The sequence below is a fragment of the Vidua macroura genome, chromosome 14 (genome assembly GCF_024509145.1).
Source record: "Vidua macroura isolate BioBank_ID:100142 chromosome 14, ASM2450914v1, whole genome shotgun sequence".
NCBI classification, from domain to species: domain Eukaryota; kingdom Metazoa; phylum Chordata; class Aves; order Passeriformes; family Viduidae; genus Vidua; species Vidua macroura.
Genome location: NC_071584.1, coordinates 20,413,457 through 20,439,624, shown reverse-complemented (window position 1 = coordinate 20,439,624; position 26,168 = coordinate 20,413,457). Strand labels below are relative to the sequence as shown.

General features: G+C 50.5%; 1 protein-coding gene across 2 annotated transcripts in view; it reads left to right on the top strand.

Annotated features, from left to right (window-relative positions):
- Positions 1–26,168, top strand: part of PCDH19 (protocadherin 19) — a 56,596-nt gene that overhangs the window by 3,996 nt on the left and 26,432 nt on the right. For both annotated transcript variants that reach the window (XM_053989914.1, XM_053989913.1), the window contains exons 2-3: positions 1,079–1,406; positions 24,106–24,164. In XM_053989914.1, the coding sequence (XP_053845889.1) occupies positions 1,079–1,406; positions 24,106–24,164 (387 nt within the window). The remainder of the gene's footprint in view (positions 1–1,078; positions 1,407–24,105; positions 24,165–26,168) is intronic.

Below are 26,168 nucleotides of genomic sequence, written 5' to 3'. Positions count from 1 at the left end.
CATAACAAGAAGAGGAGCAAAATCCTGACTTTCAAATGTGCATTTCTGACTGTGCATAGCATTTGATGTGCTTCCCTAGGAAATAACCGAGTTGCCCAGTGCTGTGCATGTACAAATTCATGGCAGGGACTGTTGTGGTGCTCCCTGTGGGAAGATGAGCCACAGTCACTCTGAGCCGAGCAGACCCTAATGCAAGGTGCAAATAATTTGTCATTATTTGCTTGGGTGGTGTTTTGCAGTAACTTTTTTTCCTCTGGTGTTTTGCAGAAGGCAAACAAGACACTTCGTCAGTTGATTCTTTTGGCAGGTGGGAAGCAAAGAGGGAAGGAAAGGCAGAGAAAAACAAGCTTGCAGTAAAATAAAAAGGTCAAAAAGGATCATTTTTCTTTGCAAAACACACGGTTGTTGTTCTCAGATTTTGAGAAGGTGAAAGCATTTCCCAGCAGAAGGGGATGTGCGTGTCAGTGTGAGGCAGGAATGGAATTCAGCTGGAGAAAAGATCAGGTATGATCAGGAGACAGTCAAAACACCAGCAATTTAGATAAAGCATTAATAAACAAACAGCCTTTGGAGTGTGAGAGAATTGAGCTTGCCAGCTAGGACTGCTTCTGGGTCTGCTTTATTTACTGCTATGGAAAATGAACTGGGGAAAAAAATCTGCTATTCACTTTGAATTTTCATTATGGGGACCAAATTAAATCACTTTTAAAATCCTTATTATGCATGGAGATGAATGCAGGTACCCTTTTCAGTTCACGGGTTTTAACATCTCCATTTTTCTCTTCCGCAGGCTGAACTTTACTTCTAGTAACTAAATATCAGCAATTACATACACTAGATCAAAACAGAAGCATCCTTCCTTCCCTTTTTTTTTTTCACATGTTTGACCTGAAAACGTTATACATATGAAAATAAGCTAAGGACCGTGTTGTGCCACCAGACCCAAACCATGACGTAGCGTGCGTGACTAAGAAGCCTACATGGAGGTGGGGGCCAAGCCCTCTGGGTTCCTGTGTGGGAACAGAGCGGGGCAGGGTTTAGGATGCTCTCAGCTTCTCATTTTCCCTCTGTCCCCCAGAATCGCGGAGTACTCCTACGGGCATCAGAAGAAGTCAAGCAAGAAGAAGAAGATCAGCAAGAACGATATCCGCCTGGTGCCGCGGGACGTGGAGGAGACGGATAAAATGAACGTTGTGAGCTGCTCCTCCCTCACCTCCTCCCTCAACTACTTCGACTACCACCAGCAGACCCTGCCGCTGGGCTGCCGCCGCTCCGAGAGCACCTTCCTCAACGTGGAGAGCCAGAACAGCAGGAACGCCGGCTCCAACCACATCTACCACCACACCTTCACGGGGCAGAGCCCCCAGCAGCCCGACCTCATCATCAACGGCATGCCGCTGCCGGAGGTGAGTGCTGCGGGCAGGGCTCGTGCCCGGGGCGCCAGCAGCGCCTTGGTGCTGAGCTGCTGCCCGCGGCTCTGCGGTGCCAGCGCTGCCAAAGCGGGCAGAAACCAAAGCAGACCCGCAGGTGCACTTAAACAAAGGTATCTTTACCTGCAGTTGTAGGTCCTGAGCACACGGGCACTGCTGGCTTCTGTGTGCTGGGCAGAGAGGGCTGTGGTGGTTTCTGTGTGCTGGGCAGAGAGGGCTGTGGTGGTTTCTGTGTGCTGGGCACACGAGCACTGCTGGCTTCTGTGTGCTGGGCAGAGCGGGCTGTGGTGGTTTCTGTGTGCTGGGCAGAGAGGGCTGTGGTGGTTTCTGTGTGCTGGGCAGAGCAGGCTGTGGTGGTTTCTGTGTGCTGGGCAGAGCAGGCTGTGGTGGTTTCTGTGTGCTGGGCAGAGCAGGCTGTGGTGGTTTCTGTGTGCTGGGCAGAGAGGGCTTTGGTGGTTTCTGTGTGCTGAGCACATGGGCACTGCTGGGCACTGCTGGCTTCTGTGTGCTGGGCAGAGCAGGCTGTGGTGGTTTCTGTGTGCTGGGCAGAGCAGGCTGTGGTGGTTTCTGTGTGCTGGGCAGAGAGGGCTGTGGTGGTTTCTGTGTGCTGGGCAGAGCAGGCTGTGGTGGTTTCTGTGTGCTGGGCAGAGAGGGCTGTGGTGGTTTCTGTGTGCTGGGCAGAGCAGGCTGTGGTGGTTTCTCTGTGCTGGACACCCCAGGGCGAGGCAGCGATGGAGGATGGGCAGGGGGGAGCAGCCAGCACTCACCTGTGGCTTCTGGGGCAGTCCTGACGTGTGGCCATGGGTGGATGTCTCGTCCCCAGACGCTGCAGAGAGCCTCAGAAGTGCCCAGGTGGGGGTGGCCCGGCCAGGCTGGCTCCAGGTGGCCGGGAGGCTGGAGGTGGCTGCTTGGCAGGAGGATTCTGAGTGTGGCGATGCTCGGGGGAGGAGACACTTGCCTTCACAGGAGTTTTTTTCAAAGGTAGTTGGAAGCGGTGTTGGTGCCAGCTCCTCCCCAGCTGGCCCTGCTGGGGGTGCAGACATGACCATTGTCACACCTGCACACCTGGCCCAGTGCTGTCCCTGCACTGTGCAGGACCCTGGCTGGCATGGGAGGGATGTGTGGTACCTGCCAAAGGCAGGGAAAGGGGCTGCTCCGATCCACGCCATCCTCATCAGTTTCTTCTAATTCTTTGGCTTTCCTGTACATCACAGGCATCATTTAACATTGCTTGTTTGTCTCTCTTTGAATTATTGTTTGGTTTTAAGCAAAACAATCAAAGGTTTGTCATGTTTCCTGCTTTGAACAGAATAACAAAGCTGAAAAAGCAGCTGAAATATTTATGGCTCACTCTGTTTTGTGTTCCGTGTGCCGGTGTAAATGCAAAATGCTGCTGCTGAAGGCAGTGGAGCTGCTTCAGATTCATCCTGGTGCTGCACAGAGTCAAGCCTGGCCCTCTGCAGGGCTGCTGGAGAGGGCTGGTGCCAGGGGCCTGGTCCTGCTGTGGTTGTATTGGCAGAATGCTCACTGAACCCTGGTGTTTGACTTCCACTGAGGCAGAACCAACTCTGAGCGGTTGTGTTGGCCCATACGAGTGACCACTGCTGTTGGCATGCTGTGGGCAGTGGTCTTTGAGGAATTCCTGTCTTCCTGGAGCAGTGTTTTTTGGAGAGAATTCTGGAGTGCATCTCTGGCTGGTGCCTCGCTGTGGGCACTGGAGCAGTGGAGCATCCTGTCAGCCTGTGATTCACTGCCACCAGTCACAAAATCCATCACATGCTGGCATTATCCAGAAGTGCATGCTGGCAGTGGGAGGTCTCAGGTGCCAGGGAGGATGGAAGGAGCATCATAACTCAGCTGATAAAGTTAACAGGCAGCTGCATGCACGAGGCAGTGCTGCCTGTGCCTCTCTGTGATGCAACAGCTGGGCCGGGGTCTCATGGAATGTGCCCTCCAGAGATTTCCCTGCCTCGTTCACCCTCTTGTGAGGGACACGGGATGTTTGTTTCTCCCTGTGGCTCCAGCTCGCCCCATTTTCCCGTCACTTGTGCAGGTGAGATGTGCTGTGAAGAGCTGGTAGCTTGCCTGGAGAAAGAGGTTTGTCTCTTTCTGGTGGCCAGGGTGCCAGTGGAACAGAGCCCCGGGAGCTGGCCGAGGGCAGCAGGCAGCTCGCCAGTCCTGCCACGGCGCCGGCGGCTCTCGTGCGAGACAAACGCGTCCTGGCAGGGTCTGCTCCCTCTCTGGAGGTGCTTCTGGACAAAGGGGCAGGATCAGGGTGGAGAAATCCCAACTGGAAGCTGTTTGGAAGTTTAGTTTAGGGCGGGAGTGCGGATGTTTTTTGGCAGAACCCCAGTGTCATGCTTCCAGCTGTTGCAGGCAAAGCTGTCTTGCTGGTGGTGTGGGTTCTAATGGCTTCTAAAAATCCCCGTGACCCTGAGAGTGAGGTGGTTCACTGGTGCTAGACAGCCCTGTCCTGGTGCTCGGGGTGACACAGAAACTCCACAGCAGCTGTTTCTGTGGGGGAGCATGGTGCCCTGAGCCCCCTGTGGCGTGTCACTGTGCTGTGATGCCATGGCTGTGCAGGGTGCTATTGGCACACCTCCGGGTGGTGAGGATTTCATAAACACAGTCCCTGCCCAGAGTTTACAGAGCCAAAGCCTTCCCTGCAGCACTTCCAGTGGTACTTTGTCTGGGCTGGTTTGAATCGCTTCCAGTGATGAAGCTGCCGTTGTTTCCCCTGGGAGGCTTTGTGAGGTGTCAGCATCGGGGAGATTTCATTGCTGCTCCACCTAGGAGTGACTTTTCCTGATGGGAAGGCAAAGCATAGCTTGATAACAGATAAAATACGAGGTAAATGTGTCTCTGGCAGTGTCACTTGGCATATGGTGGTTGTGGCAGAGGGTAAGCTATTGCCTCTGCAGACACGTGCTGCCCCAGCAGCGGTGGGTTTGTGATGTAGCTGGTCTTTAACGTGAGCCTCATTTATTTTAACAGTCAGGAGCCTTGAAATAAAAGTCCCCAAGGATGGCTTGTTTGTGGAGCTTCAGGAAATGTTTCTTCTAGTGCAGTGGCAGGTCTCGGGGCTGGGAATAATTGGGTTTGTTGGTGCTTCTCATCTTTCCCCGATGATCCGGAAAGGATTAAAGAGTGGTGTCGAGGGGCTGCAACCCCGCTCTGAGGATGCAGAAGGAGTTTGAGACCACCCTTATAAAGCTTTTCCCTTTGGGTGGGGCTGGGCTTGGCTGTGGGCTCTGCTTGTGCCAGGGTGTGGCTGCCAGGAGAGCATCGGGAGGCAGTGGGGGATATCCCGGGCTGCTCTGGCCCTGCTGGGAATCAGGGGTCCCGTGGGTGCCGGGGTGCCACTCGGGGCTGCCTGCCCACAGCCTCTCAGCATCCTTGTGGCTGCAGGCAGCGATGCAAGAAGCAGCTCTGGTGGTCATGGCTGACAGCAGGAGCCTTGGCCCCCGTTAGTGTTTGGACTTGTTTTTGCAGCAGGGAGAGCGGGACATGTTGGAGCTGCAAGGGCATTGCTGCTCAGAGGCTTTGCTGCTGCTGAGAGCTCTTTTTTATCTTCCTTGAGCTGGAGGAGAAGCCAGCTTTGAAACCAAAAGGGCTTGTTGTCAGGTTTTGCATGTATATTGCTGGGGGTTGTACCAGGAGATTAAAAATCAAAATTAATAGGAGCCATTAGGCAGCTTCCTTGATAAAAATGCGTGTGGCATTGGGGTGGTGTGGAAATTGGTCTGAATGCCAAGCCTTTTAGGATCCAGGGGACATGACTTGCATGTAGAGCAGCCACCCTTGGGTAGCACTTACGTGCCTGCATTTTGACTTGTTGGTTTAAAAAGTAAACAGGGTGTGTGTGATGGCTGTGTCTGTGTTCCAGGGGCAGTTTTACATCCCAGATTTGCACCGCTTTGGGGGATGATGTTTGTTTGCTGCTCCAGGATGGGAAACACCCAGGGGGGACAGCAGCTCGCTCTGTCCCCAGGGCTCCCCTGGGGCCACCGTGGTGGCAGGACCTGGCATGCCAGAGGCCACGAGGTGTGACGTGGGAATGGAGAGCCCTCTTTGGGAGGCTGCCTGTCCCAGCGTGGAATTGGCAGGGAGGTTCTTTCTCGGGGGTCTGGAGGTCGAGATGACCCCGAGATTGTAAAAAGTCTTGTTCTCCCAGCCCGCGCGGCCAAAGGAGGAGTTGGAATGCGCAGGGTTGGCTGCTCAAGGTTGTTTATTTTCTCTTATCTAGAACATGCTTCCTCAGGGAGCTGTGCTCTGTCCAGCAGGGCAGTCTGTGACAGACTCCCACCCCCTTGGGTTGGTGCTACCACTTTATACGTGTGCTATGTTTACAGTAATGTGCAATATCTGTCATTTATGTTGGACAGTGTGTCTCTGCCTTAAACCAATAGAAAAGTTGGTTTCTCCACAGTGCCCTCCACAGCAAGACATGGAGGGCAAGGAGAAGAAGGAGGTCAGGACATGCCCAAATCCCTCCATCTTGTCCCCTTGAGCCCCTTATCTTAAAACCCTAAAATTCTACTTTTTCACGCTGTGTTAACTCAACTACCACACCACTCAAACCCTTGTGGCTTGTAATTCCTCACACAGAGTTGGCAGCTTTTCCCACGGGCTAAAATGAAAGCCACAGGTGGTTTTGACTTGGTGCCAACGTCTCTGAGCCCCGTGCCAGGGTCTGGAGCCAGCCAGGGCAGGGAGAGGGGTGTGCTGTGTCCCCACAGTTCTTGGCTGGCTCTCTGGGCTCCGTGGCTCCTGGTGGCAGTGTTGGGAGGGAAGTGGCAGCCCTGACACTGCTCTGTGGCAGAGCGTGGGTCAGGCGTGGCCCTGCTCTGGAGCTGCTCTGGTAGGGCCCGCTGGAGAAGAAGGTCAAGGTGGAGCAGGCTCTGATCCAACAGGACCCACACACCCAACAGCTCCCAGAGCCGTGGCCAGCGCCGGGGGCGCCGTGGCTATCCACAGCCTCCTGAGCTGATGGCCACCATCAGTAAGATGGGGAATTACTGGTTTTAGTGATAATCCTGGTCTAATCCCCCAACCTTGATACACTCCCACATAATCCTCACTCACACTGATTTAGCTGGGGCTCCTCGTGGCTGCGGGGATTATTTGAGGGAGCAACAGTTACAGGATAAGGCCCCGTTGGTTTCAGATCTGCTTTGTACTACCTGGAAAGCGTTCTCCTCGCTGTGGGAAATGGTTTTCTAAGCACAATAGAGCAATTTTCGTTTCAGGCAGCACCGGCAGCTTTTGCTCTGGCTATCTGGCGGTGTTAACTAAAGCACATTTCTACAACACACAAAGATTTTTGTTTTGTAAGAAATGAAATCAGCGTGGCTGTTTCTCTTTCTCTGTCATTTCTCTACTTGTCAATTCTTTCTTCCCCTCCAGCTTATCCTCCTCTTCTCCGCTAGCCTTAAAAAGCCCCCAAAGTGTCTGTTATAATCACATTTTGTGTGTTACAACCAGAATGAATGTACTCACTTTAATATGCTGGGTTTGAGGAAATCAGTTTCTGTCTGGTATAACAGACAATTTGTTATAAACCATGCCATTTAGAAGTGAAGGGCCTCGCTTTAGTGCAGCGCTGGGGAAACGTCATGATATAATTGGAAGGGATTTGGCTTGCTTCTGAGTAATACTGTGTATAGAGCAGGGAAAAAGGGGGGAAAAAAGGAGATGATTTCCAACCCGGAGAAAGTTTGCGGTGTTGAGACGGGCCGGGCTGATGAAATGAGGCTTATTTTCAGGAGCGACAATAATTAAAGCAGGATCAGACATGATGTTCCCCTCGTGGGAAGGCTGGCTTCGCAGGCAGCGCTGCCAGTCTTGTTTTCTCCTTGGGAGGTCACTGTAACTCAGCACTTTTTTTTTTGTGCCCGCGCCGCGCGCCGTGCCGGGTAAGCGCGGGTCGCGCTCGGCTCGCGCCCTCCCGAGCCCGAGCAGCCCTGCCTGGGAGCCAGCCCCAGCCTCTGTCCTGCCCCAGACAGGAGTGGTGCTCTCAGCTTTCGGCATGCACTGCTTTATCCTCTCCCTGGGGACGGCTCCTGGTCCCTGCCTGGGCCACCAGCACCGCTCTGCCTTGCCAGGGACCAGGCTGGTGGGGTGGCACCCCTGTCGCCCTGGTTATCAAGAGTTTTCTAAAGCCTTCTGAGTTTACATTCTTGTAGAGAACTTTCTCACACAACTTTCTGTAAACAACCTATTGTTTTGCACTCTTTCACAGAGGCGGAGAAATTTGATGTACAGGTAGTTTGTCCAGTGTCGTTGGAGAGGTGGCACGTTCACCCTCCAATCCACTGGCACCTTTTGAGAACTATAAAAGATTGGAGTCAGAAAAAATAAATGAGTCTCTTCATCGTGACCAAGGCTGTGGTGCGTCGTTTTTGCTTGTGTCATCTGCTGACACACCCCCAAACCTCCCTGTCTGCTGTCCCTGCTGGCTCCAAATCCCAGCAGATCTCTCAGCTTAACTACCCCCAGAGTGCGTTGTGTATCGCTGTAGGTTCCCCGACCTCTCTGAGCGTCGGAGGCTGACATTATGGAAATCAGCAGCTCTTTATTCCATTCTGAGGTCAGCCTAACCAAATTATACATCTCTTAATGTAATCGCTCCAAGCTGTTGCGTGGAGAAATTCTCTTGAATACCTTGCAACAGGGATAAATACAGCAGCTCCCGTTCGTGTTTAACCATGCCACGCTCCCTGGGTTTTAGGCAAGCATTGGTTCAATGCTCTTTGGCTTTTCCCAAGATCAGCAAATCATTTTGGTTGGAAAAGGCACTTAAGACTGAGTTCAACTAAGAGCTGAGCATTGCCACGTTCCCCAGTAAAGAACACATGTTTTGTATTGGTGATTTGGGAAGTTCTCTTGAATTTCTTGATTTTGGAGAAATTCTCTTGAATACCTTGCAACAGGGATAAATACAGCAGCTCCCATTCGTGTTTAACCATGCCACACTCCCTGGGTTTTAGGCAAGCCCTTGGTTCAATGCTCTTTGGCTTTTCCCGAGATCAGCAAATCATTTTGGTTGGAAAAGGCAGTTAAGACTGAGTTCAACTAAGAGCTGAGCATTGCCACGTTCCCCAGTAAAGAACACATGTTTTGTATTGGTGATTTGGGGCTGCCACCCCATCCTGGCAGCTCTTGGGGCTTTCCAGGGGTTTTCTAGCCTGTGGTAGGGTCCTGGTTGGGAGGGACCAAAGGGGTTTGCTCCAAGGGCCCATGGAGGATTAGGGCTGGTGTGGCAGCAGCTGCTTGTATTTAATAGCAAAACCTGAGTGCTCCCGTGGATGTGATTATATTATATATATATATATATATAATATAATTATAATACATATATTATTATATATTACATACTGTATGTTGCATCTTGTATTTGTGATATCCTACATAGAATCACAGAATCATTTAAGTTGGAGATTTAAGATCATCAGGTTGAAACAGTAACCTAACACTGCCATGCTCACACCTCTATACTTATGCACACAAAAAGTGTGTATAGAATTATTACATATTGCACCTAATTGTGTGAGTATATAATATGTCATATAATCAGATACATCTCATTTGTTTTTATGCTACTGCTTTGGGTTTTATGGTTCACTTGTACTGGAAGTGGAGAGGCTTCTCTTGTTTTCATAGAATCATAGAATGGTTTGGGTTGGTAGGTTCCTTAAATATTTCCTCTTGGAAAATTTGAATTTCTGATGCATATTTCTAATGTATAACTTGTGAATTCTATAAAAAAAGCTTTTGCAACTATATTTACATGGCAGATAAGAAATTTCTCTTAAATTGGGAAAGATTTCTAGTAAGGTTTTTTTAAAATTTCATCAAAAGGATAGTCTTGCATGATACTTTATGGGCTTTCTTGCAGCAGTATCCCAGTGAACGTGTGTTGTATTGAGTGATTTGAGCTCTGTGGTTTCTCCCTCTCATTTCCTTTACCTGCAGCAGAGGCATCACTGAGGCCAAGTGCAGTAGCCTTTGAATAACCTTGTGTGCATCTGCTTGGCTGGGTGGAAGAGCTGTATTTTCCAGCTGCCATTTCCTGAAGTCCCTCCTGAGGGCTTTGAGCCAGAGGAGCTCCTCAGCCAGGTGCCCTTCCAGGTCCTTGGGCTCCTGCCCTCGCTGACTGTGCCCTGCTCAGGTCTTCCCTAAATTCCCATCAGCCAGCAAGGGCAGAGCCATTGTGCCCTGCCTGCTTCCATCCTCAGGCTTTGCCTGCAGGTTGCCCAGGGATGAGCCCTCCATCTCTCCTGGGAATCCTCTCCCCTCCATCTCTCCTGGGAATCCTCTCTCCTCCCATCTCTCCTGGGAATCCTCTCTCCTGACCTCTTGCCCACTCTGGCAGCAGCTCCTGCTCTTGTGTGAGGGCTCAGATGGGTGGGACCCCCAGCCCTGCCCACTCCCCCTCTCCTGCCAGGCTGCTTGTGGGGCTGGCATGGCCTTGCTTCAATAAATTGTTAGATATTGTTCCCAGTAGAGGCTATAGTTGAGTTCCCGTCATTTTCTGTTAATTAAAATACAGGATGGTCTTATTTGTAGTATAAATAGTTGTAATCTGTGTGCTTATAAGTGTAATTATAATTCAAATTAGAGCGTGCTCTGCATTGGTGATTGGTGGGGTGCCCTGCAGGCAGTGCTGCCCTGGCAGGGCTGTGCTGGGACTTGTCCCCAGGGGACAGTTCCAGTCCCCACTGTCCCCAGGAGAGCATCACCAGCAAAGGGACACTGGGGCTGTTGGCAGCTCCCAGTTTCACTGTTCCTGCTGGGGCAGAGCTTGTCTGTGGCACCTGTTGGAGGGCTTGCTGGAGAAGAAGCACAACATCTCTGCTTCAGTGTCTCCCTCTAGCTCCTTGTCTAAATTTGGAGTGAAGTAATGGCCTGTGCCAGCTGGATAAGCGATTTGTGCTGAGCCTTGAAGTGTCTCCCTGTTGAACGTGGAATTGCAGTGAGTTCTCCTGGGCCTGGTGAAGGCTGGGGTGCAGCTGATGCAGCAGCAGGCAGGTGTGTGACAGGTATTGCACTTCCTACACCCTCTGATGGAGCCACAGGTAATGCCAGCACTGCTCCAGCTGACACCCAGGCTGGTGATAAACCGTGTAGGTCAAAGTGTGTTGGAGAGTCATCTGTAGATGAGGTCCTCATCTCAACGCCCTGTTGAGCCCTGGGTGTGAATCCTTCATGTTTCTCCCAGGGATCTGGAGCTTGTTGGATGATACCATCGTTTGTGATGGCAGGTGTATGCCACAGGGCAGCTTTTCCAACTCCCGTGTTGGTGGATTGCATTAACCCATCCTAAGTCAGGTATGTAAAATTCCATTAAGCTAAACCCCTCTGGCATTTTCTCACCCGTGCTGGAGCTCTGCAGGCTATGCTAATGCAGTGTGTTTGCTCATCTATTAGAAGGATGATGGCTTTAAAATAATAACATTTATCTTTGGCAGCAGAGCTACAATAGTGCACACCGAGTACAATTTTGTGAAAGGCTCTGCAGATGTTGCCTCATTCAATCTGGGTCAAAAAGAGTGCTTAGAATCATAAAGGTTAGAGAGAGATCAAATAATTCAGTGGTTTTATTGCTGAATAATGTACTTGGAAAATACCATTCACCGTTATTAGACTAAGTGAGTACAGAAAACACAGGACTCAATAGTCATTCCTCAGTATTGGCTGATTTTACTGTTTTTATAATGTAGCTAAATTCCCTGTTATTGATTCTGGCATCGATTATCGATCTGGAAATGTAAATGTAAGTGATGGTGGGAGCACGTGGAAGTTGGACAGTTAGAGAATTAGATTTCCTCTTCCCCGCAGTGCCTGGTGGTGGGCAGCACATGCTGCGGCAGACTGGTGCTGGCTTTGGGGAGCTGTCAGGGTTTCGAGAGCTGTTTTCAGAAGTGAAGATGAAAAAACAGGAAAACACCCATTATGTGTGTTCTTTTCCGTGCCTGAGAGCTTATGCAAACTTGCTGAGACAAACCCAGATGGGCTGGGACGCCGGCACCAGGATGGGGCTGGAGCCCGCGCCTGCGCCTCTGTCACCTGCTCCCGCCTGGACTTTTCATATTCAGATTCACATCTGGATGCTCTGGCAGGGACCCAGCTCAGGCGACGTTCAGGAGGCAAATCCTCAGGGCTGTGGCTCACATACAGCACCCGAACCCCTGAACCACTTCTCAGGTGTCTGAGTGCTTCCTCTGCCTCCTTGTCCAGCCCCCAGGGTGGCTGTGCCTAGGGGCAGCACCACTCTTGGGCTGAGGCTCTCCCTGGACAGCAGCTAATTTTGGGGATTGGGTCAGTGAGAGAGCAGAGCCATGGCCCTGGCATCTGGGCTCTGTGTCCTGTGCTGAGCCCCTGCACCAGAGCTGGCAGCATCGCTGTGGGAGCCACAGGCTCCTGCCAGGCTGGGGCTTGCTCAGCCACGCGGTGGGCTCCTTTGTTTGGGGGAAAAAAAAAAAAAAAAGAGATGAAATTTGGAATATGTTCACCTCTTGTTCCCTGCACTTAGTTGTTGTCAGCATTAATATGCCATTAACACATGCTCATTAGGAGGAGAATGATTGTACCCTGCAGAGTATGGGGGAAACCTTCATTAGGCACTAACATATTGAACTGAGCTGCAAACTTCACTTGGGAAAACTGGGGAGTGTTCTGCTCAGGCATCAGGTTTCCCTAAGATCTCCTTTTGGTCTGATTAAAAAAAGCACCTCATCTTCTGGCATGTACTTTTGGTTACAAATGGGGAGGTTGTGCAGGTGAGCCTGGGCTCAGCACTGAAATCCTTTTGGGCCCTCAAATCCATCTTTCCCCAGATCTAAAACTTCCTCATCAGTGCTTATTTTGCCATGCGGAGAGGACACAAGCCCGTGTCAGCCCTCCAAGGGCTCTGTTGGCTCTTCAGCCTTAATGAGATGAATTCTTCACGGAGCTGGGAGATGCTCGGGGAGCAGATTTGTTGAGAAAGGAGGTGTCATTTCTACATCCTCGCTCTTCACACTGTAACGACGTTTTAAGCGTTCATCTGGCCTTGCTGCCTCCAGTCTGAAGCCATAACCTGCCATGTGTGACAGGGCAATTGCTCGCCCTGGTAATGACTACAGCGGAGCCACCGTCGTTCCTGTTTGCTCGGCAGCTCGAGGCGTGTGCCTGGTGCTCTCTTAAAGTCAATCAATAAGAATAATTGCAAGTTCAGGTGGGGGTGAGGGAGGAGGGGGCCCTGGCAGACAAATATTTGCCGATTAAGACCCTGTTTACGTGCAGATGCCTCTGTGATAGGTAACAAGGGACGGACAATAAGGACCATATGTGGTATTTAATCAGAATTTATTCTAAATGTAGTGATTTCATAGATTTCCACAGAGCTGGCAGCTGTCCTCTGTATTAGAAGTGGATGTCCTGGCTGTGTCCCTGCTCCACTGCCCTCTGCCCTGGGGTTCTGCAGGATTTTTCAGCGTGGGTGCAGTGTGCTCCCATCCTCCCATGCCTCTGTGTAGTTATAGCCAGAGGGAATCCCACAGGTCAGTTTTCACCAATAAACCTCAGCAAAGCTAAAGTGACATTTGACTGGCCTGGGCTTGCTGTTGCGAAGGTAAATGAGAGCACAGGCAGGTCCTGGAGGAGGTAGCTCCTTGTGCAGCCAGCAGCAGCCTCAGGAGGAGCAGTGCTGGGCTGAGCAGTGCCTGCTGCCTGCAGGAGGACAGTCCCTGATTGCAGGGTGTGCTGCAGCTGCAGCTCCTTGTGCACACACCCAAACTGCAACTTGGAGGGCTTCTTCCTGCAAAGGTGAAGACGGGGAGGGCTGGGACTGTCCACCCCAAGCTCACGCTGCCTTTGGTGATCTAACCCCTCTTTTGTCGTTGATCCTAAACCTAATGGGAGCGTGCCAAAACCAGACAGGTGATCCATGATCGCCTGTCCTTGTCAGGGAGAGAAATGAGCTGGAGAGGTGAGATACCAGCATGTGACAGGTTGGGCTTGGAAGCTTTTTGGTGCCTCTTTTGGAGGACCATCTCCTGTGGTGGCCAACTGGCCACCAGGTTGAGGAGGCAGGTTGGTGGCTGTCCTAGCTCAACCCAACTCATGGGTATTTTTTGTCTCCCTCTCATCCTGCCATGCTGCTTGCAGGCAGAGCAGCCACAGGCTGGATCTAATCCCAGCTCTCCATGCTGGAGATGGGGCTGTGTCCATTTGCTGGATGCTGCGTGACTCATGTAATCACCATGCGAAATGCATCATTCATAAACTGTTTAGCGTGACCTTTTGTACAGTAGCACTAATTATTATTATCACAGAAGCCCAGTAAACTAGACTAGTAATTATCAGGGATTTATTTGAATGGACAGCTAAGCTATTCTTGGCAAGTTAGTCAAAGCAGTTGTCATGACAGCCACACAAATGTGTCTTATGAATTGGGTTAATTAGGGTAATTAATAACTGTTGTTTTGCCCTTTTTAACAAGGTATTGCTGAGACACTATCAAAAAATAGCAATTGTACCTAACAGAAATAGTCTTATTTTAGCAGCAACCTTCACATCACAAAGTAAAAGTAGTAAATACCTGTTGTGTTGTTGTTTCACAAAGAAATGTGTCATCCAACCTTGTCTTTGAGAAAAAGCAGGGGGTTAGAGGCTCTGCTGTAATTTTTCTGCTCTGCTTCCCCTCCTGGGCCATATTACCAAGAAATTGATCATCATCCTTACTGATGATATCGTTATTTATTGGAACGCTGTGCTGCACCGAGCTGTTGTCACGGAGAGGTCGCTGCCATGCCCGGCTCTGTGTGAGTGGTGAGGGCAGTCCCAGGGTGCTCCTGTCAGTCGGAGCAGGCTCCTCAAGGACTTAAAGCCAATTTTAAAGTTGTGACCATAAATTATAGCTGTTTTGCTGATGCATCGTCACCATCGTCATCAGGACAGCAGGTGCCAAACCGCCGCGTCCTCGCTCAGCAGAGCATCTGCTCCCTTTGAAAGGAGGGTTTTGCTGAATAAATGGATTTGGTTCTCACAGAATCATAGAAGATCCTGAGTTGAAAGAGACCCACAAGCATCATGGAACCCAGCTCCTGGCTCCCTCCAAAAACAAAACCATGACTGTCGTGGTTGTTGTTGATATTGAGTAATGGTGGTAATTAAAGCTCTTAATAACCAAATAGCATCAAAAAGCCTCAGAAGGAAAAAAAACTCAAAAGGAAAAGTCCCCATCTCAGGGAGGACCCTGGGCACTCTTGGTTGCAGCCTGTGGTGGTGGTGGTCCTGTCCCAGCACTGGGCTGGGTGCTTTCCAGCACAGAGCACTGTCTCCCCAAGGACTGCAGGATTTGGTGCTGATTATTAAAAATGACCCAAGATTATGGATGCAACTGAGGAATCTTACGTAAGTTTTGTGGAAAAATGACCTGAATAGATGAGTGAAGACTCTGGCTGGTTCTCCAGCTGCACTGAGCTCTGTCTATTTATATCACCTCTGGGCTTTCGAAGCCCTCTTTTAACTAAAGCTCATTTGATAACGCATGTCTTTTAAAAAGAAAATAATAATAATAAAAAAAAAGGAGGAATAAAAAAAGAAAGAAGGAAAGGAGGGAAAAAACCCTAAAGAAAAACACCTCTATGGAGAAGGTAGGGTTTTAATGAAGAAATATTTTATACTATTCTCCTACAACCTTAGGGCTAATAGCCTGGAACTGGTACTTTGGCTCCTTAAAAAGCCCAACAAGACAAGCCAATTACGGCCTCTGAAACATTTTTATTTTTAGTTCCTTGTAATAGCAATTTATCCTCGGCTATGGTACATTAACTGGAAGGAACAAGAAGTAGTAAGGTTTTGGCATCTTTGTAATAACCAACGGGCTGTGTTTACCAGGCTGTTAATAATGTGGGGTGGCTGTGGGCAGGGGAAAGGGCAGTGTGGGGATGGAAAAGGGCATCCAGCTAGTGCCAGACTGGGATCCTCATATCTGGTGAGCGCTGTACTGTCATTTGTTTCCCTACAGTTTGTTCTGGGAGAGCACAGGCTCCTGTTGGCTTGAATTTCCTCAGTTTCTGCTGCCCCAGAGCTGGTAGCTCGGCTCAGAGGGGAGGAAGGGCTGTGCAGAGGGTGTCCCCAGGGATGCTGGAGCTGGTGGCACCTTTGGGAGGCAGTGGGTTCTGAGAGGGGCTGAGCTGAGCAAAGCCAGGCTTCACATCCACTCCCCACGGCAGTGGGAGGAAGGCCAGTCCTGCTCAGATTTGCTGCCAGTCTCGTGGCTGCAGGGTGATTTTGTGGGCTGGAGAGCTGCCTTTTCCTGCACAAGAAGGAAAAAAAAAAATTAAAATAGGGTAAAACTGGTTTTGATAAAGAGTTTTGTTGTGAGCGAAATCCCCTCGAGGCTTCGAGTGGGAGCTGCCTGAGGCTATCCTGATTGCAAGCCTTCCCATGCAATCCCAGATAAACAGTGTGAATGATAAAACCATGAGCACAGCAGGACAGTGTTTGTCTTGGTTTGATTATCTGCCAGCGTGGGGGGATTTGAGCTGAAGCCAGGCAGGAGCTGCTGGTGCAGAGGTTCCACTCCGGGGCTGGGTCTGGATGCCCGTGTGCCAGGGGCAAGCGTGGGACCAGATCTGGCCTCTGGTGAAGCCGTGGGAGGAGGATGACTAGGGGCTGTGTAGGTTGGGAAGCTCTGTCTGCTTGCCCAAAACTCAGAAGAAATGGGGTTTGCACTGGAAAATGGGGCATGGCCAAGGTCCCCTGACTGCCCCAGGGCTTGTGCACGCTCGGGGGTGCAGCCCAGGCATCCTGTGCCAAGCTGGCAGCAGCATCTCACGCCTTCCCTATTTTTAACTCAGCTGCAATGATTTTTGGGTTTTGGTTTTTCTTTTTCCTCTTTTTTTTTTTTCTTCTTCTTCTTTTTGCAGTGACAAATCTGTGATTTCTCCTGTTCCCTACAAAATGCATTGGTCTGACCTGCCACTCCAGAAGGTGAATGACAGGGAGTTTTATTTAGCCCTAGAGATGGGAACATTTAAAAAAAGGGTTCTTCTGTTATATTTGTTTTCATTCCTAATGGCAGGAGGCAGGGCAAGGACAGTTCTGAAAGGTTTTTTTAACATATCTCTAAGTCATGCCCCATCACCCTGGGCCTGCTGATCAGATCCAGATTGTTTCTCTCACTGCTTAGGGAGGGGTGTGGTCTGTGCTGGGAGCTGCCTGTGTGGATCCATTACACATCTGAAAGTCCCAGCTACAGGTAATGGGGAAACCAACTTCTGTGAGGTTTATTGGCTGTTACATCCCTGCAGGGAGTTTTCCTTGGCACACTGAGGCAGGAGCCCTGTGCAGAAGGCTGGGGGGGCTGGCAAGCTGAGCCCCCTGCCCCTCAGTGGGCACATGGGAGGGAGGCATTGCCCCTGCTGCCCCCAAATCCCTCCTGTGCCAGCCAGGGGTGGAGCACTGGGTGGCTGTCAGAGCAGCACCAGCCTCCTGGCTGCTCCTGGCCCATGTGAGAACGTGTCTGTATGCTCCTCTCTAGATCACCTGCCACACTTTTGGGTCAGTATTTTGTTTTTCAATAGATTTTGGGGAGTGGTGCCAAGCAGGTATCTGCTGTGATGGTTCCAATGATGGACCCCTGTGCCATGACCCCCAAAAAGCTTTGGGGTTATAGATATACCATGTGAATGTAAGGCAGGTGTTTTAGGATTGCATTTTTGCTCTTCATAACATTACTGTAGATTTCTGATCTGTTGACAGTTCCAACCAGGTGACGCTGTTTGTGGCTTTGTGGGGTGTAATTTTGGCTTTGTTGTGTGCTGCTGCTCCTGGATTCAATCTGGGTTTTTAATCCTGTACCTCTTTTTCAAAATCACATCGCAGCAGCAGCTTTTCTCTTGCCTCCCATCCATTTCCAAACAAAAATTGACAAAGCCTGTATTTATTTGGGGAGGGGACAGGGGTTCAGCGTGGATTAGTGGGATGCTTGCACTGTGGTACAGTCTGGCTTGATACTGCTGCTTAGTCTGATGAGAGGAGTGATGCTAAAGGATGAACTCTCCCAGTGATTTCTCTGCAATGCTTTTTATTTCATCAAGAGAAAATGGAGGCTGGACTCAGTTCCTTTAGTGTTTAATAATGTCTGTCATAACAGAATGCCCTTTATTTAAGCTGCAGTAGTAATTAGAGGCTTGGTGGTGTTAAGTAGCCATAGAGTCTGGCTCTGAGGAATGTTCATTGTACCTCATTAAATTTGGAATTACTACTTAAAAGGCCAGAAATAAATATTCTGTTTATATTTCGGGGATAGTAAATCTAAATGGATGCTGTGTTTGCACATCCTTGTCTCTGCTCGTTCCTGCTGAAGCGAGCGAGGCACTGCTCCAGTAGGCTTGGGCAGCAATCAGAGTCTGCAAAACAGCCTAACCCCAAACCCAACCCTGGTTTCATTGATCAAGTGCAGGAAAATGATCTGCTGTATTACATCTAATTATAAAACATCAATATCAGATGCTAAATGCACTTACTTTTTCAGAGACACTACGTTGGTAGTTCACAGTTTGCAGTCTCCTGTATGAGAAGCTCTGTCAGCAAGCTGGGTGTGGGGAGATGGCTGCAGAGGGAGATGCCAGAGGTCAGGTCCTTCCATCTCTTCCAGGTGACTGGCTCCTAAATACTCTTTAATAAAGAGCTGAATTGCTTCATGTTTTCCTTCTGTCTTGCCTGGGGCTGTTGGCAGTTAGGGATGTGTCCTCTGCTCCTCTGCCCCCTCCTCTGGCTTGTGCTCCAGTGCCCATGGAGTGGCTGGAGCTGCTGATGGGCAGCAGTGGCCAGATGGGTCCTTTCCAAAGGCACTGACCTGCAGGGTCTCAGAGCCACAGCACAGCTTGGCTGCCAGGGGACAGGGCAGTGGGTTCCTTGGTGTGACCTGGCCATCGCTCCCCCCGCTGAGTCTGTCAGCATTTGCTGATTTTCCCCCGTGGTGGAAGCCCCAGTAGCTGTCTGAGTGGCGTTTGCACAGGTGTTTAACCCAAAACCTCGGGCTGCTGCTGCTCTCAAACCTCTGACACCACCGTGGCAGGAGGAGCTGGTGTGGGAGGTCAGGACCCGGGGAGCAGGGCTCTGTTTGGCTGTGGGTGCTGCCGTCAGTGCCGGAGCGGGGCTGGTGGCCAGCAGGGCCAGCAGGAGCAGAGCTCCTCCCGTGGGTCAGGCACTGCACCTGGTCACCATCCTGGCCCCTGACCCCGCTCTGGGCAGAGGAGGGCCAGTAGCACAGGGCTAATCACAAGGGGAAACCTCTCCTGACGTCCCTTGAGATCGCTCCCAGCCCGGAGCTGGATGTGGATCTGAGTCTCTGGCGGCGTGCAGAGGGAGACCAGAGGCCTCTCACGGGTGTGAGAGCAGCAGCACCAGCCTGCCTGCTCCTCTCGGGCCGTGGGCTCGGATCCCGTGCTCCACGGGGCTTCCTACTGCGCCTGCTCCCGGCGGGAAGGAGTCTCAGACCGCTTCCTTATTTCCCATGGGCTAAATGAGCAGCTTGCTAAATGATAATGACTTTCCCTCATTGCTGATGCGTACTTCATTTGACCTGGTCCCTACTTTGAAATTTTCACTGTTTCCCAAGTGCAGCTGGAGCGTTCTTATTTAATTTGCATGAATTCTGTATCACCCACAATGTAATTCAAGCCGTAAGAATTAAATGCTGGTGAGATCTCCTAATAGGCAGCATCAGTTCTGTTGCAGATGCTGGAGCCTGTGATTGAGTGGCCCATGGAGAACAGGACTGAGGATACAGAAGGACCAGGAGAAGTGGTCTTACAAGCCCTACCCTTCCCACCAGGGAGGCCCAGTGGACTTTTGGGAGCAATTTGCCATTTCTGTGGTCCCCAGTGATGCCTGCAGCACAGAGGGAAAGTCAGGAGACTGGTGCTCCAAGTGGAGATGTGCAGCTTGATGCAGAGGATGAGGAGCCGTCGCAGGGGGAGGATTCTGTGAAGGATTCCGTCATTTCTGGAGGATTTTGTGAAACCCAAAAGGAGAGATGCACATTGCAGCCTTGGAGAAAGGTCCGCTTTGTTTTTTAATAATAAAGGGTGACATGCAAGCTTTATTAACAAGGCACGTAGGGGAAAAAAGGCTCAAGGGATAACCCTGAAAAAGTGGTGCTAAATGTGTCATTTTTATGAAGCTGATTTTGTGAAGAGTCCCTACATGCTTTGGCAGGAGGTTGCAGCAGGTTTACAATAATTTGTGGAAAGATAGAAATGTTTTCACCCTGAAGTGAGAAGAAGGGCAGAAAGGCCCTGTGTTGAGATGCTGTAGAGCCGTGTTGTGAGGCAGAGGCTGGCAGATGGATGGATACCTGTCACTTCGGGTCGGGAGAGATGGGTCCAGCTCCAAACAACCATGGGCTTTGCTGGGGGCTGATGTGTGGAGTGAGGAACCAAACCCTTTATCGAGAGCCTGGGTCCACGTGCCGTGCAGAGAGCTGGATTTTCACCTCCGTGGAGTTTGGTTTGAAAAGTATCCCGCTCCTGGAATTGCTGGAAAGAGGGAAGAGTGATAAAGAGCCAGATGCCAGGCATCTGCCCTGAGGCGAGCGGGCTGCGGGGACAGGGCTGTGCTGCTGCCAGCCTGCTGGCATGGCCCAGGACACATCCCTGCCACCCTGGGGACTGACCCAGCCAGCATCCTCTGTTCCTCCAGCGCTCCACGGTGCTGGTGGTGCCCCGAGCTGCTGCAGCCCGCTGCCCTTTCTGCTGGCACTTCCACTAGTTCCTCTTAGACCGCCTTTGGCTCCGCCAGGGTTTATTTCTGTTTCTAAGGCGGAGAGTGAGCAGTTGTTAGAGCAGTGCCCTGTTGCTAACAGAGCTTTTGCTGTCGGGGAAGTCACCCCATCGATATCCAGGTCAAGAAGAGTTATACTGACATCTGTACATATATTTTTTTTTTTTAATTTAATGGAATTGGCAGTCTTCAACCAAAAGCAACCGCTAGGGGAAAAATAAAAAAAGTTTAATATTTCCCTCCTGATTGCTCGATTCGGAGTGTGTCTGTTGTTATATTTATATTTGTGTTGCTAAGGCAGCGGTTAAAAGCGTTTTCCAAATTAGGCACTGGTAAGCTGTATGGCAAGCCAGGGCTCTTTTTGATGGCACTGACACCAACATGTCTGCATCTGGAAAGCAAGGACAAACCTGTCCCTGAGGAGGGTTTCTCTCCTCCAAGAGAAATGCAGGCTGAGGCCAGAGACTTCATGCACGGTGTTATTCCGCGTTTCCCAGTGTCTGGAATGTATTGTTTATTCATGGCACGGAGGCTGTGGGGCTGATCATGACATGTGTGAGCATCCTTTCTTCAGTTACAAGGAGCAGCAGATAAGAGTTGGCAGCATGCTTGGGAGGTCCTTGCTGTGCTTTGGCTCTGAACATGGAAAGGAGAGGCTGGACTTGGGGCTGGGCTCCCCTTTGGTTTCCACAGGAGTGATGCTGATTAGTGAGAAAGTGACAGTTCATTTGCTTTTGCCAAAATAATGAAGAAGATGAGGGCCAGCCTCTCAGTGATGCACTTGATGAAGAGCACACTTTCATCGGTGCCAGCCAGCCTTACCTTTTCCCTCTTTCTTGTGCTTTGACTTTGTTCTTTGGGTCTCATTAAGAGAGGGAGCGGATCCTTTCCCAATTAAAATGTTGACATGTCGAAAACGCTCTCCTTTCCCATCATTTTGCCTCTGTTAGTAAGTGGTTGCACCTTGCAGGATGGACTAGAACTAAATCAAGTGAACTTTGATTGAATAATGCAAGCTGTAAAGCAACCCTTCTCCATGAAAAATCTCATTTCTTTTTGATTTTTCTGGTTTGATCCCCTAGTCTGCATGGAGATAACCTTGACAGATAATCCCATGGCTAAGTAAAGAAACTGGGCTGGAAGGAGTGTGCTAGTGTGGGAAGGATGGGCAGCCCACCCTTGTGCCAGCGTGGGCAGCACAGGCAGCTCTCACCTCTGAGAGTGCAGACCCAGGGAAGAGGATTTCCCATCCTTGTGGCCATGTCACTCCTTGTTTTGCCTGCAGTCTGGAAGTAATTATCATTACTTGTGCTGTGTCCAGTGGTGGGGGAATTCCAAGCCTGGGAACGGATGCTGTGTCCTACTTCTCAGGAGCCCTCTTGTTCCGTGTGGATGTAGGGGTTTTATCAGTGGTGCAGAGCATCCTGAGGGGGGGACACGTGGAATACACAGGAATACACAGCAGGGAGTACACAGGAAGGACATTACTCCAGGCCATTGAACAGAAATCACGGGGAATTTGCTCGTCGGTGAACAGTCGAGTTGAGCCAGGATATGGTCTTTGTTTTTGGTTTGAAATCAATAGCAAAGCTCCCAGGGATGTTGGTCCGAGGGGAATTTAGTGCCAGGTCTGTATCTGGGCTGTGGCAGTTTGATGGCAGCACGTGTGGTGTCTCCTCAGCCTGTGGGATTTTGGTGGCAGTGGTCAGACTTTCCCTGTGGATGACCTTGGCTATTCCTTGGCCCCTGAAGCCTTGGCGGGGCAGTGCCCATGCTCTGAGTGTTTAAATCTCTTCAATGTACCTGTACATACTGAAATTTGCTGTCTGCATCCTCTCAGCCAGCTGTTCCTCTCCTGGCTTTCCCAGGGCTGACCTGTGCACACACAGGGGTGGAGGTGATGGGGGCAGTGGTGGGTGCAGGGGCTCTCCCTGCTGCTGGGCACGGTGGTGGGGCTTGGGGATGCAGGGAATAGAGCCAGCTGAGGCTCTGGCCTTGTGGGAGCTGTTCCCACATCTGCCAGTGCTGGGTGATAGGAGAGGCTCCCCACTCTGTGAGGATTGTGCCAAAACTGGCTCCCATCCCTTCTGCCCTCCCTTGTTTGGCTGCTCTCAGCTCATCTGCGGGGCTGGGGGCTGCTGTGGGGTGGCATCCACCCCCCTTGGCATGGCAGCAGCGGGGCTGACGGACAAGCACCGGGTCAGGTGTGTGGTGTTCAGGTTCTGGGTATCGTGTGCTCTGGAAATACGTGTGTGTCTGCCTGCTCCTGCGTCCTCAGCACCAAAGTCATCCGGCAGGACCACGGATGCAGGAGCTGCAGGGACCAGTAGTTTGTGCAGTAAATCTCCAGCGTGAGTCTCCAGCAGTAATTACTGTGTGGAAGTAATAACGGAGCTGTGCTGAGTGCTAGGCCAACTCCCCCGGCTCGCTGCTCCTCGCGTGTTTCTCTCTGGGAGGTTCCTGTTTGGTAAATTACATATTGTGCTGTATTTCAGAAAAGGTTACGCTTAACCAAGGCTGCCTCTGCTTTATTACCTTGGCAGAGCCGTGTAACCTCTGCTGGGGTACGATTGGATTTCACATTCGCCTCTGCTGCAGTGGCCCCGCTCCCTGCATCCTGCCATTGTGATTACGTTAGCAGCAGACTCTGCTTTCCTTTATTTATTGAGACATTAAAGATGCATGCATTTATTTTTACCATGTTCATAATTGCCATAAAAACAGGCCATAGTATCCCCGAGCGGCTCTTCAGGGAGGAGAGCAACCGCGGGGCCGGGGCGAGGAGGAGCGTGGCAGAGAGAAGGCAGGACAGGGCTGGGGGGCAGGTGGATGTTCCTTTTCTGTCCTGGGAGGATGCTCTGTTGTCCAGAGCAAAGCCTGCTCCTTCTGCTGCTCGGGAGGCAGGGAGCACCTCAGGGCCAGGGCTGGTGCTGGTGGGAGCCCAGGTGGGATCCCTGCGGGTCTGGGGACACTCGGGGTGGATGGACAGGTGGACTGGAGTGCCTGACTTGTACAAGATCCTGCATCCTCAGGGGTCCCTGAAGTGCAGGAAGGATCCTGTGCAGATCCCACCATGTTCCACCATGCATTTCCCATCACGTCCTACCATGCACCTGCCACGGCATCCCACCGCACAGCTCCCACCACGTGCCCCCTGATGGCTCCCACCACGGCCTTGTGGCTTTCCCTCTGCTCTCTCCCCTACCTTCTGGTTGCTTTTTTTGGTTCCTCACCTGCTGCCAGCACTAGAGCCCCAGGGCTGTGTAATTTGAGGTTAAAAGACTGCATTTGAAGAGCAGAAGGAGTTAGTGGGTTTTGCTTGCAAGTAACAACTCCTCTGACTTTTCTTCCCTTCCTTTACTCCCCTCTAACTTTTAAGCATGCCACCCATTGTTTGCTTTTTTATTAATAACAGAGCCCGCTGTCTCTGCAAATGAAATGATGTAAAACAAAGAAAAGTGCCTGCATTAAATTCTCTGGCAGGGGATTACCTTGCTGGCATTTACATATCTGTGCAATAAATATTTTAACATGTTAATTATACACTAATAAGAAGAATACCTTTTGAACTTTCAGTCAAATTGACACACACAGAACTGAGTCCATCAGGGAATTAAAAGCAATTAGTTTTGTAACAGAGCACAGTCACATTGTTTCTTCTCTGCAAATTGTCCTGTGGTCACCAGCCAGCCTTTTTTTTGGTGAAAGTTGGTGGAAAGACTGACAGGTACTGGAGTTTTCCGTGCCTGTCTCTGTCCTGCTTGCAGGGGTTAGTGCCATCATGGGATGCTCCTTCCCTCTTGAAAGGTTTCATCCTGGCCCTGCAAGCCTGGCTCTTCCCAGTCATGGAGAAATCAGACTTGTAACCATCTCCGTTTTCTTTTCCTCCTTCCAGACTGAAAACTACTCCTTTGATTCCAACTACGTGAACAGCAGAGCTCATTTAATAAAAAGGTACGTAGGCTTGCTTGAGGGGCTTGCTTTGCCCAGCCAGATCCCAAGGGTTTAATGTTCTTTCATACTGCCTTATATACTACTTGCTTATTTTAATATGCAAAACTTTTTAAGAGTAATCATTTGATTTTGAAACAGTACTTGCTTACCATTAAGTCCCATTGCTCATGGTTTGCAGTAAAGGAAGTATTTTTTTCCTTCTCTTTGGCTTCCTCATGCTGGGAAGGTGCAGTAAGTGAGGTAGAGTGCTGTTACCCTGACAACTTTCAAATTCTGAGAGTTTATTCCATTTGAATGCACAGGAATAAAAGGATAGATTTGGGTGGTGAGCTCTCCCTGCCATGTGAGGCGGGGAAAATTAAAAAAAACACAAGTTGTCTGGGGGCAGGTAATTGGGTTGGATGCAGTGATGGTTCTAGCTCACTGTTGTAGTTTGAATACCAAGGCAAACAGCGCTTGGCTAGGCTGATTTTTTTTTCCATGAGTAAAAGGAAACAATCAGTTCAACTGCAACCTGGCAGTTACCCTTTGGGTGAAATAGTGCTATCCTCAGAGCCTGGCAGTGCTGAGGGATTGTGTCTGGGGATTTCACCCAGCTGAGCCCTGCTGGGCTGTGTTAGCCCGCAGGTGAGCATCGCCCCAGGGGCAGGAGGCTGGGCTTGTGCTGCCTCCCTCCCGGGAAGGGCACTGACACAGCGTGGTCACTGCTCCTCACTGGGCTGCAGGGCCAGCTCCCTGCTCAGCAGGAGGGTGCAGGATGGGGCCAGCAGCTCCTTGCCCACCTCCCTCCTCTCCCCAGGGCCTGGCCAAGGTGTGTGGGGAGCAAGCCGTGCCCGTGCCTGTGCCCAGCACGGCTGTGCTCGGTGACTCTGCAGAAGCCATCACTGAACCAAGGGTTTTACAGAGAGCAGAAGCTGGCCCTGAACTGTTGAGATCTGATCTGAGCAGTAGAAATATCCAATTATCTGCCTGGCTGAGATCCCATTTGTTTATATCTTAGAAACCTGAGCAGTGAGGGAGCTGCGAGCGCGGGTTCAGCTGGCGGAGGGCAGGTGTATTTGCCTGCGTGGCCCGTGGTGTTTAATGATGCTAATGTGGCTGTGAGAGTTGGCTGGCCTGTGCCACGCTGCTCCTCGCCAGAGAGTCTTCAGGCACACTGAAAAAACCCCAAATCTATTAATCTTTCCTCGTTCCCACCTAAGATAAAGGCAAACAGCGCTCCCGCCTGCCGCAGCGGGGCTTACTCCGAGGCTGTATTGTTTGGGAAATGCTGCTGCCGCCGATTCCCCCAGACCTGCCCATCCTTTAGAGAAGTGTCAGCCGTGGAAACACGTCGAGTGGCTGCTGCATTATGGTCTGGCTCACTGCAGGCAAGATAAATGCCTTGTAACATGGGTTGCCTGCGCATTACGAACAGCAGCTCCGTGTAGGACAGCGGTTCCCCTTGCTTCCTACCTTTGTCTTGCATCTTAAGTACAACGGGTGCCAGGAATGCTGTGCAGACATCTGAGAACAGAAAATATTTTCTGTAACATACTGTGGCATCATTTTCATCCTTTGCCTTTATGGAGATGTTGTAGCTCTGCTATCTTTGGTGAGTGAATCTTCTCAAATCCAGCACTTAATTAATCTATTTGTACTTTTCCTGTGTTGTCTGCCTGCCTCTCTTGCTCATCTACACTCACACAAATGAATTGTAGATTTGTAGTGCTTTCTTAACTTAAAAATCTTTGATGTCTCCTGGAATCAAAGTCAGCGGCTTCAATAGGGACATCTTTATTTAAAAGGTAATGTTTGAAGGTTTACCAATTTATATGTATTTCAGAGCTCCCCCCTCGTGTGCTTTTGCAGAGCATTAGATGGTAGGTGGTCTGCTTGGTTTCCTTGGAGACACAAAAGGGCTTTTCAAAGTAATGAAAATCTCCAGCTCTTTGGGGCTTTGAAGCCCAGGCCGTGTCTTTCGCTGACGTTTCGCACCAAATCAGCCAGAGAGAAAGTTTGGAG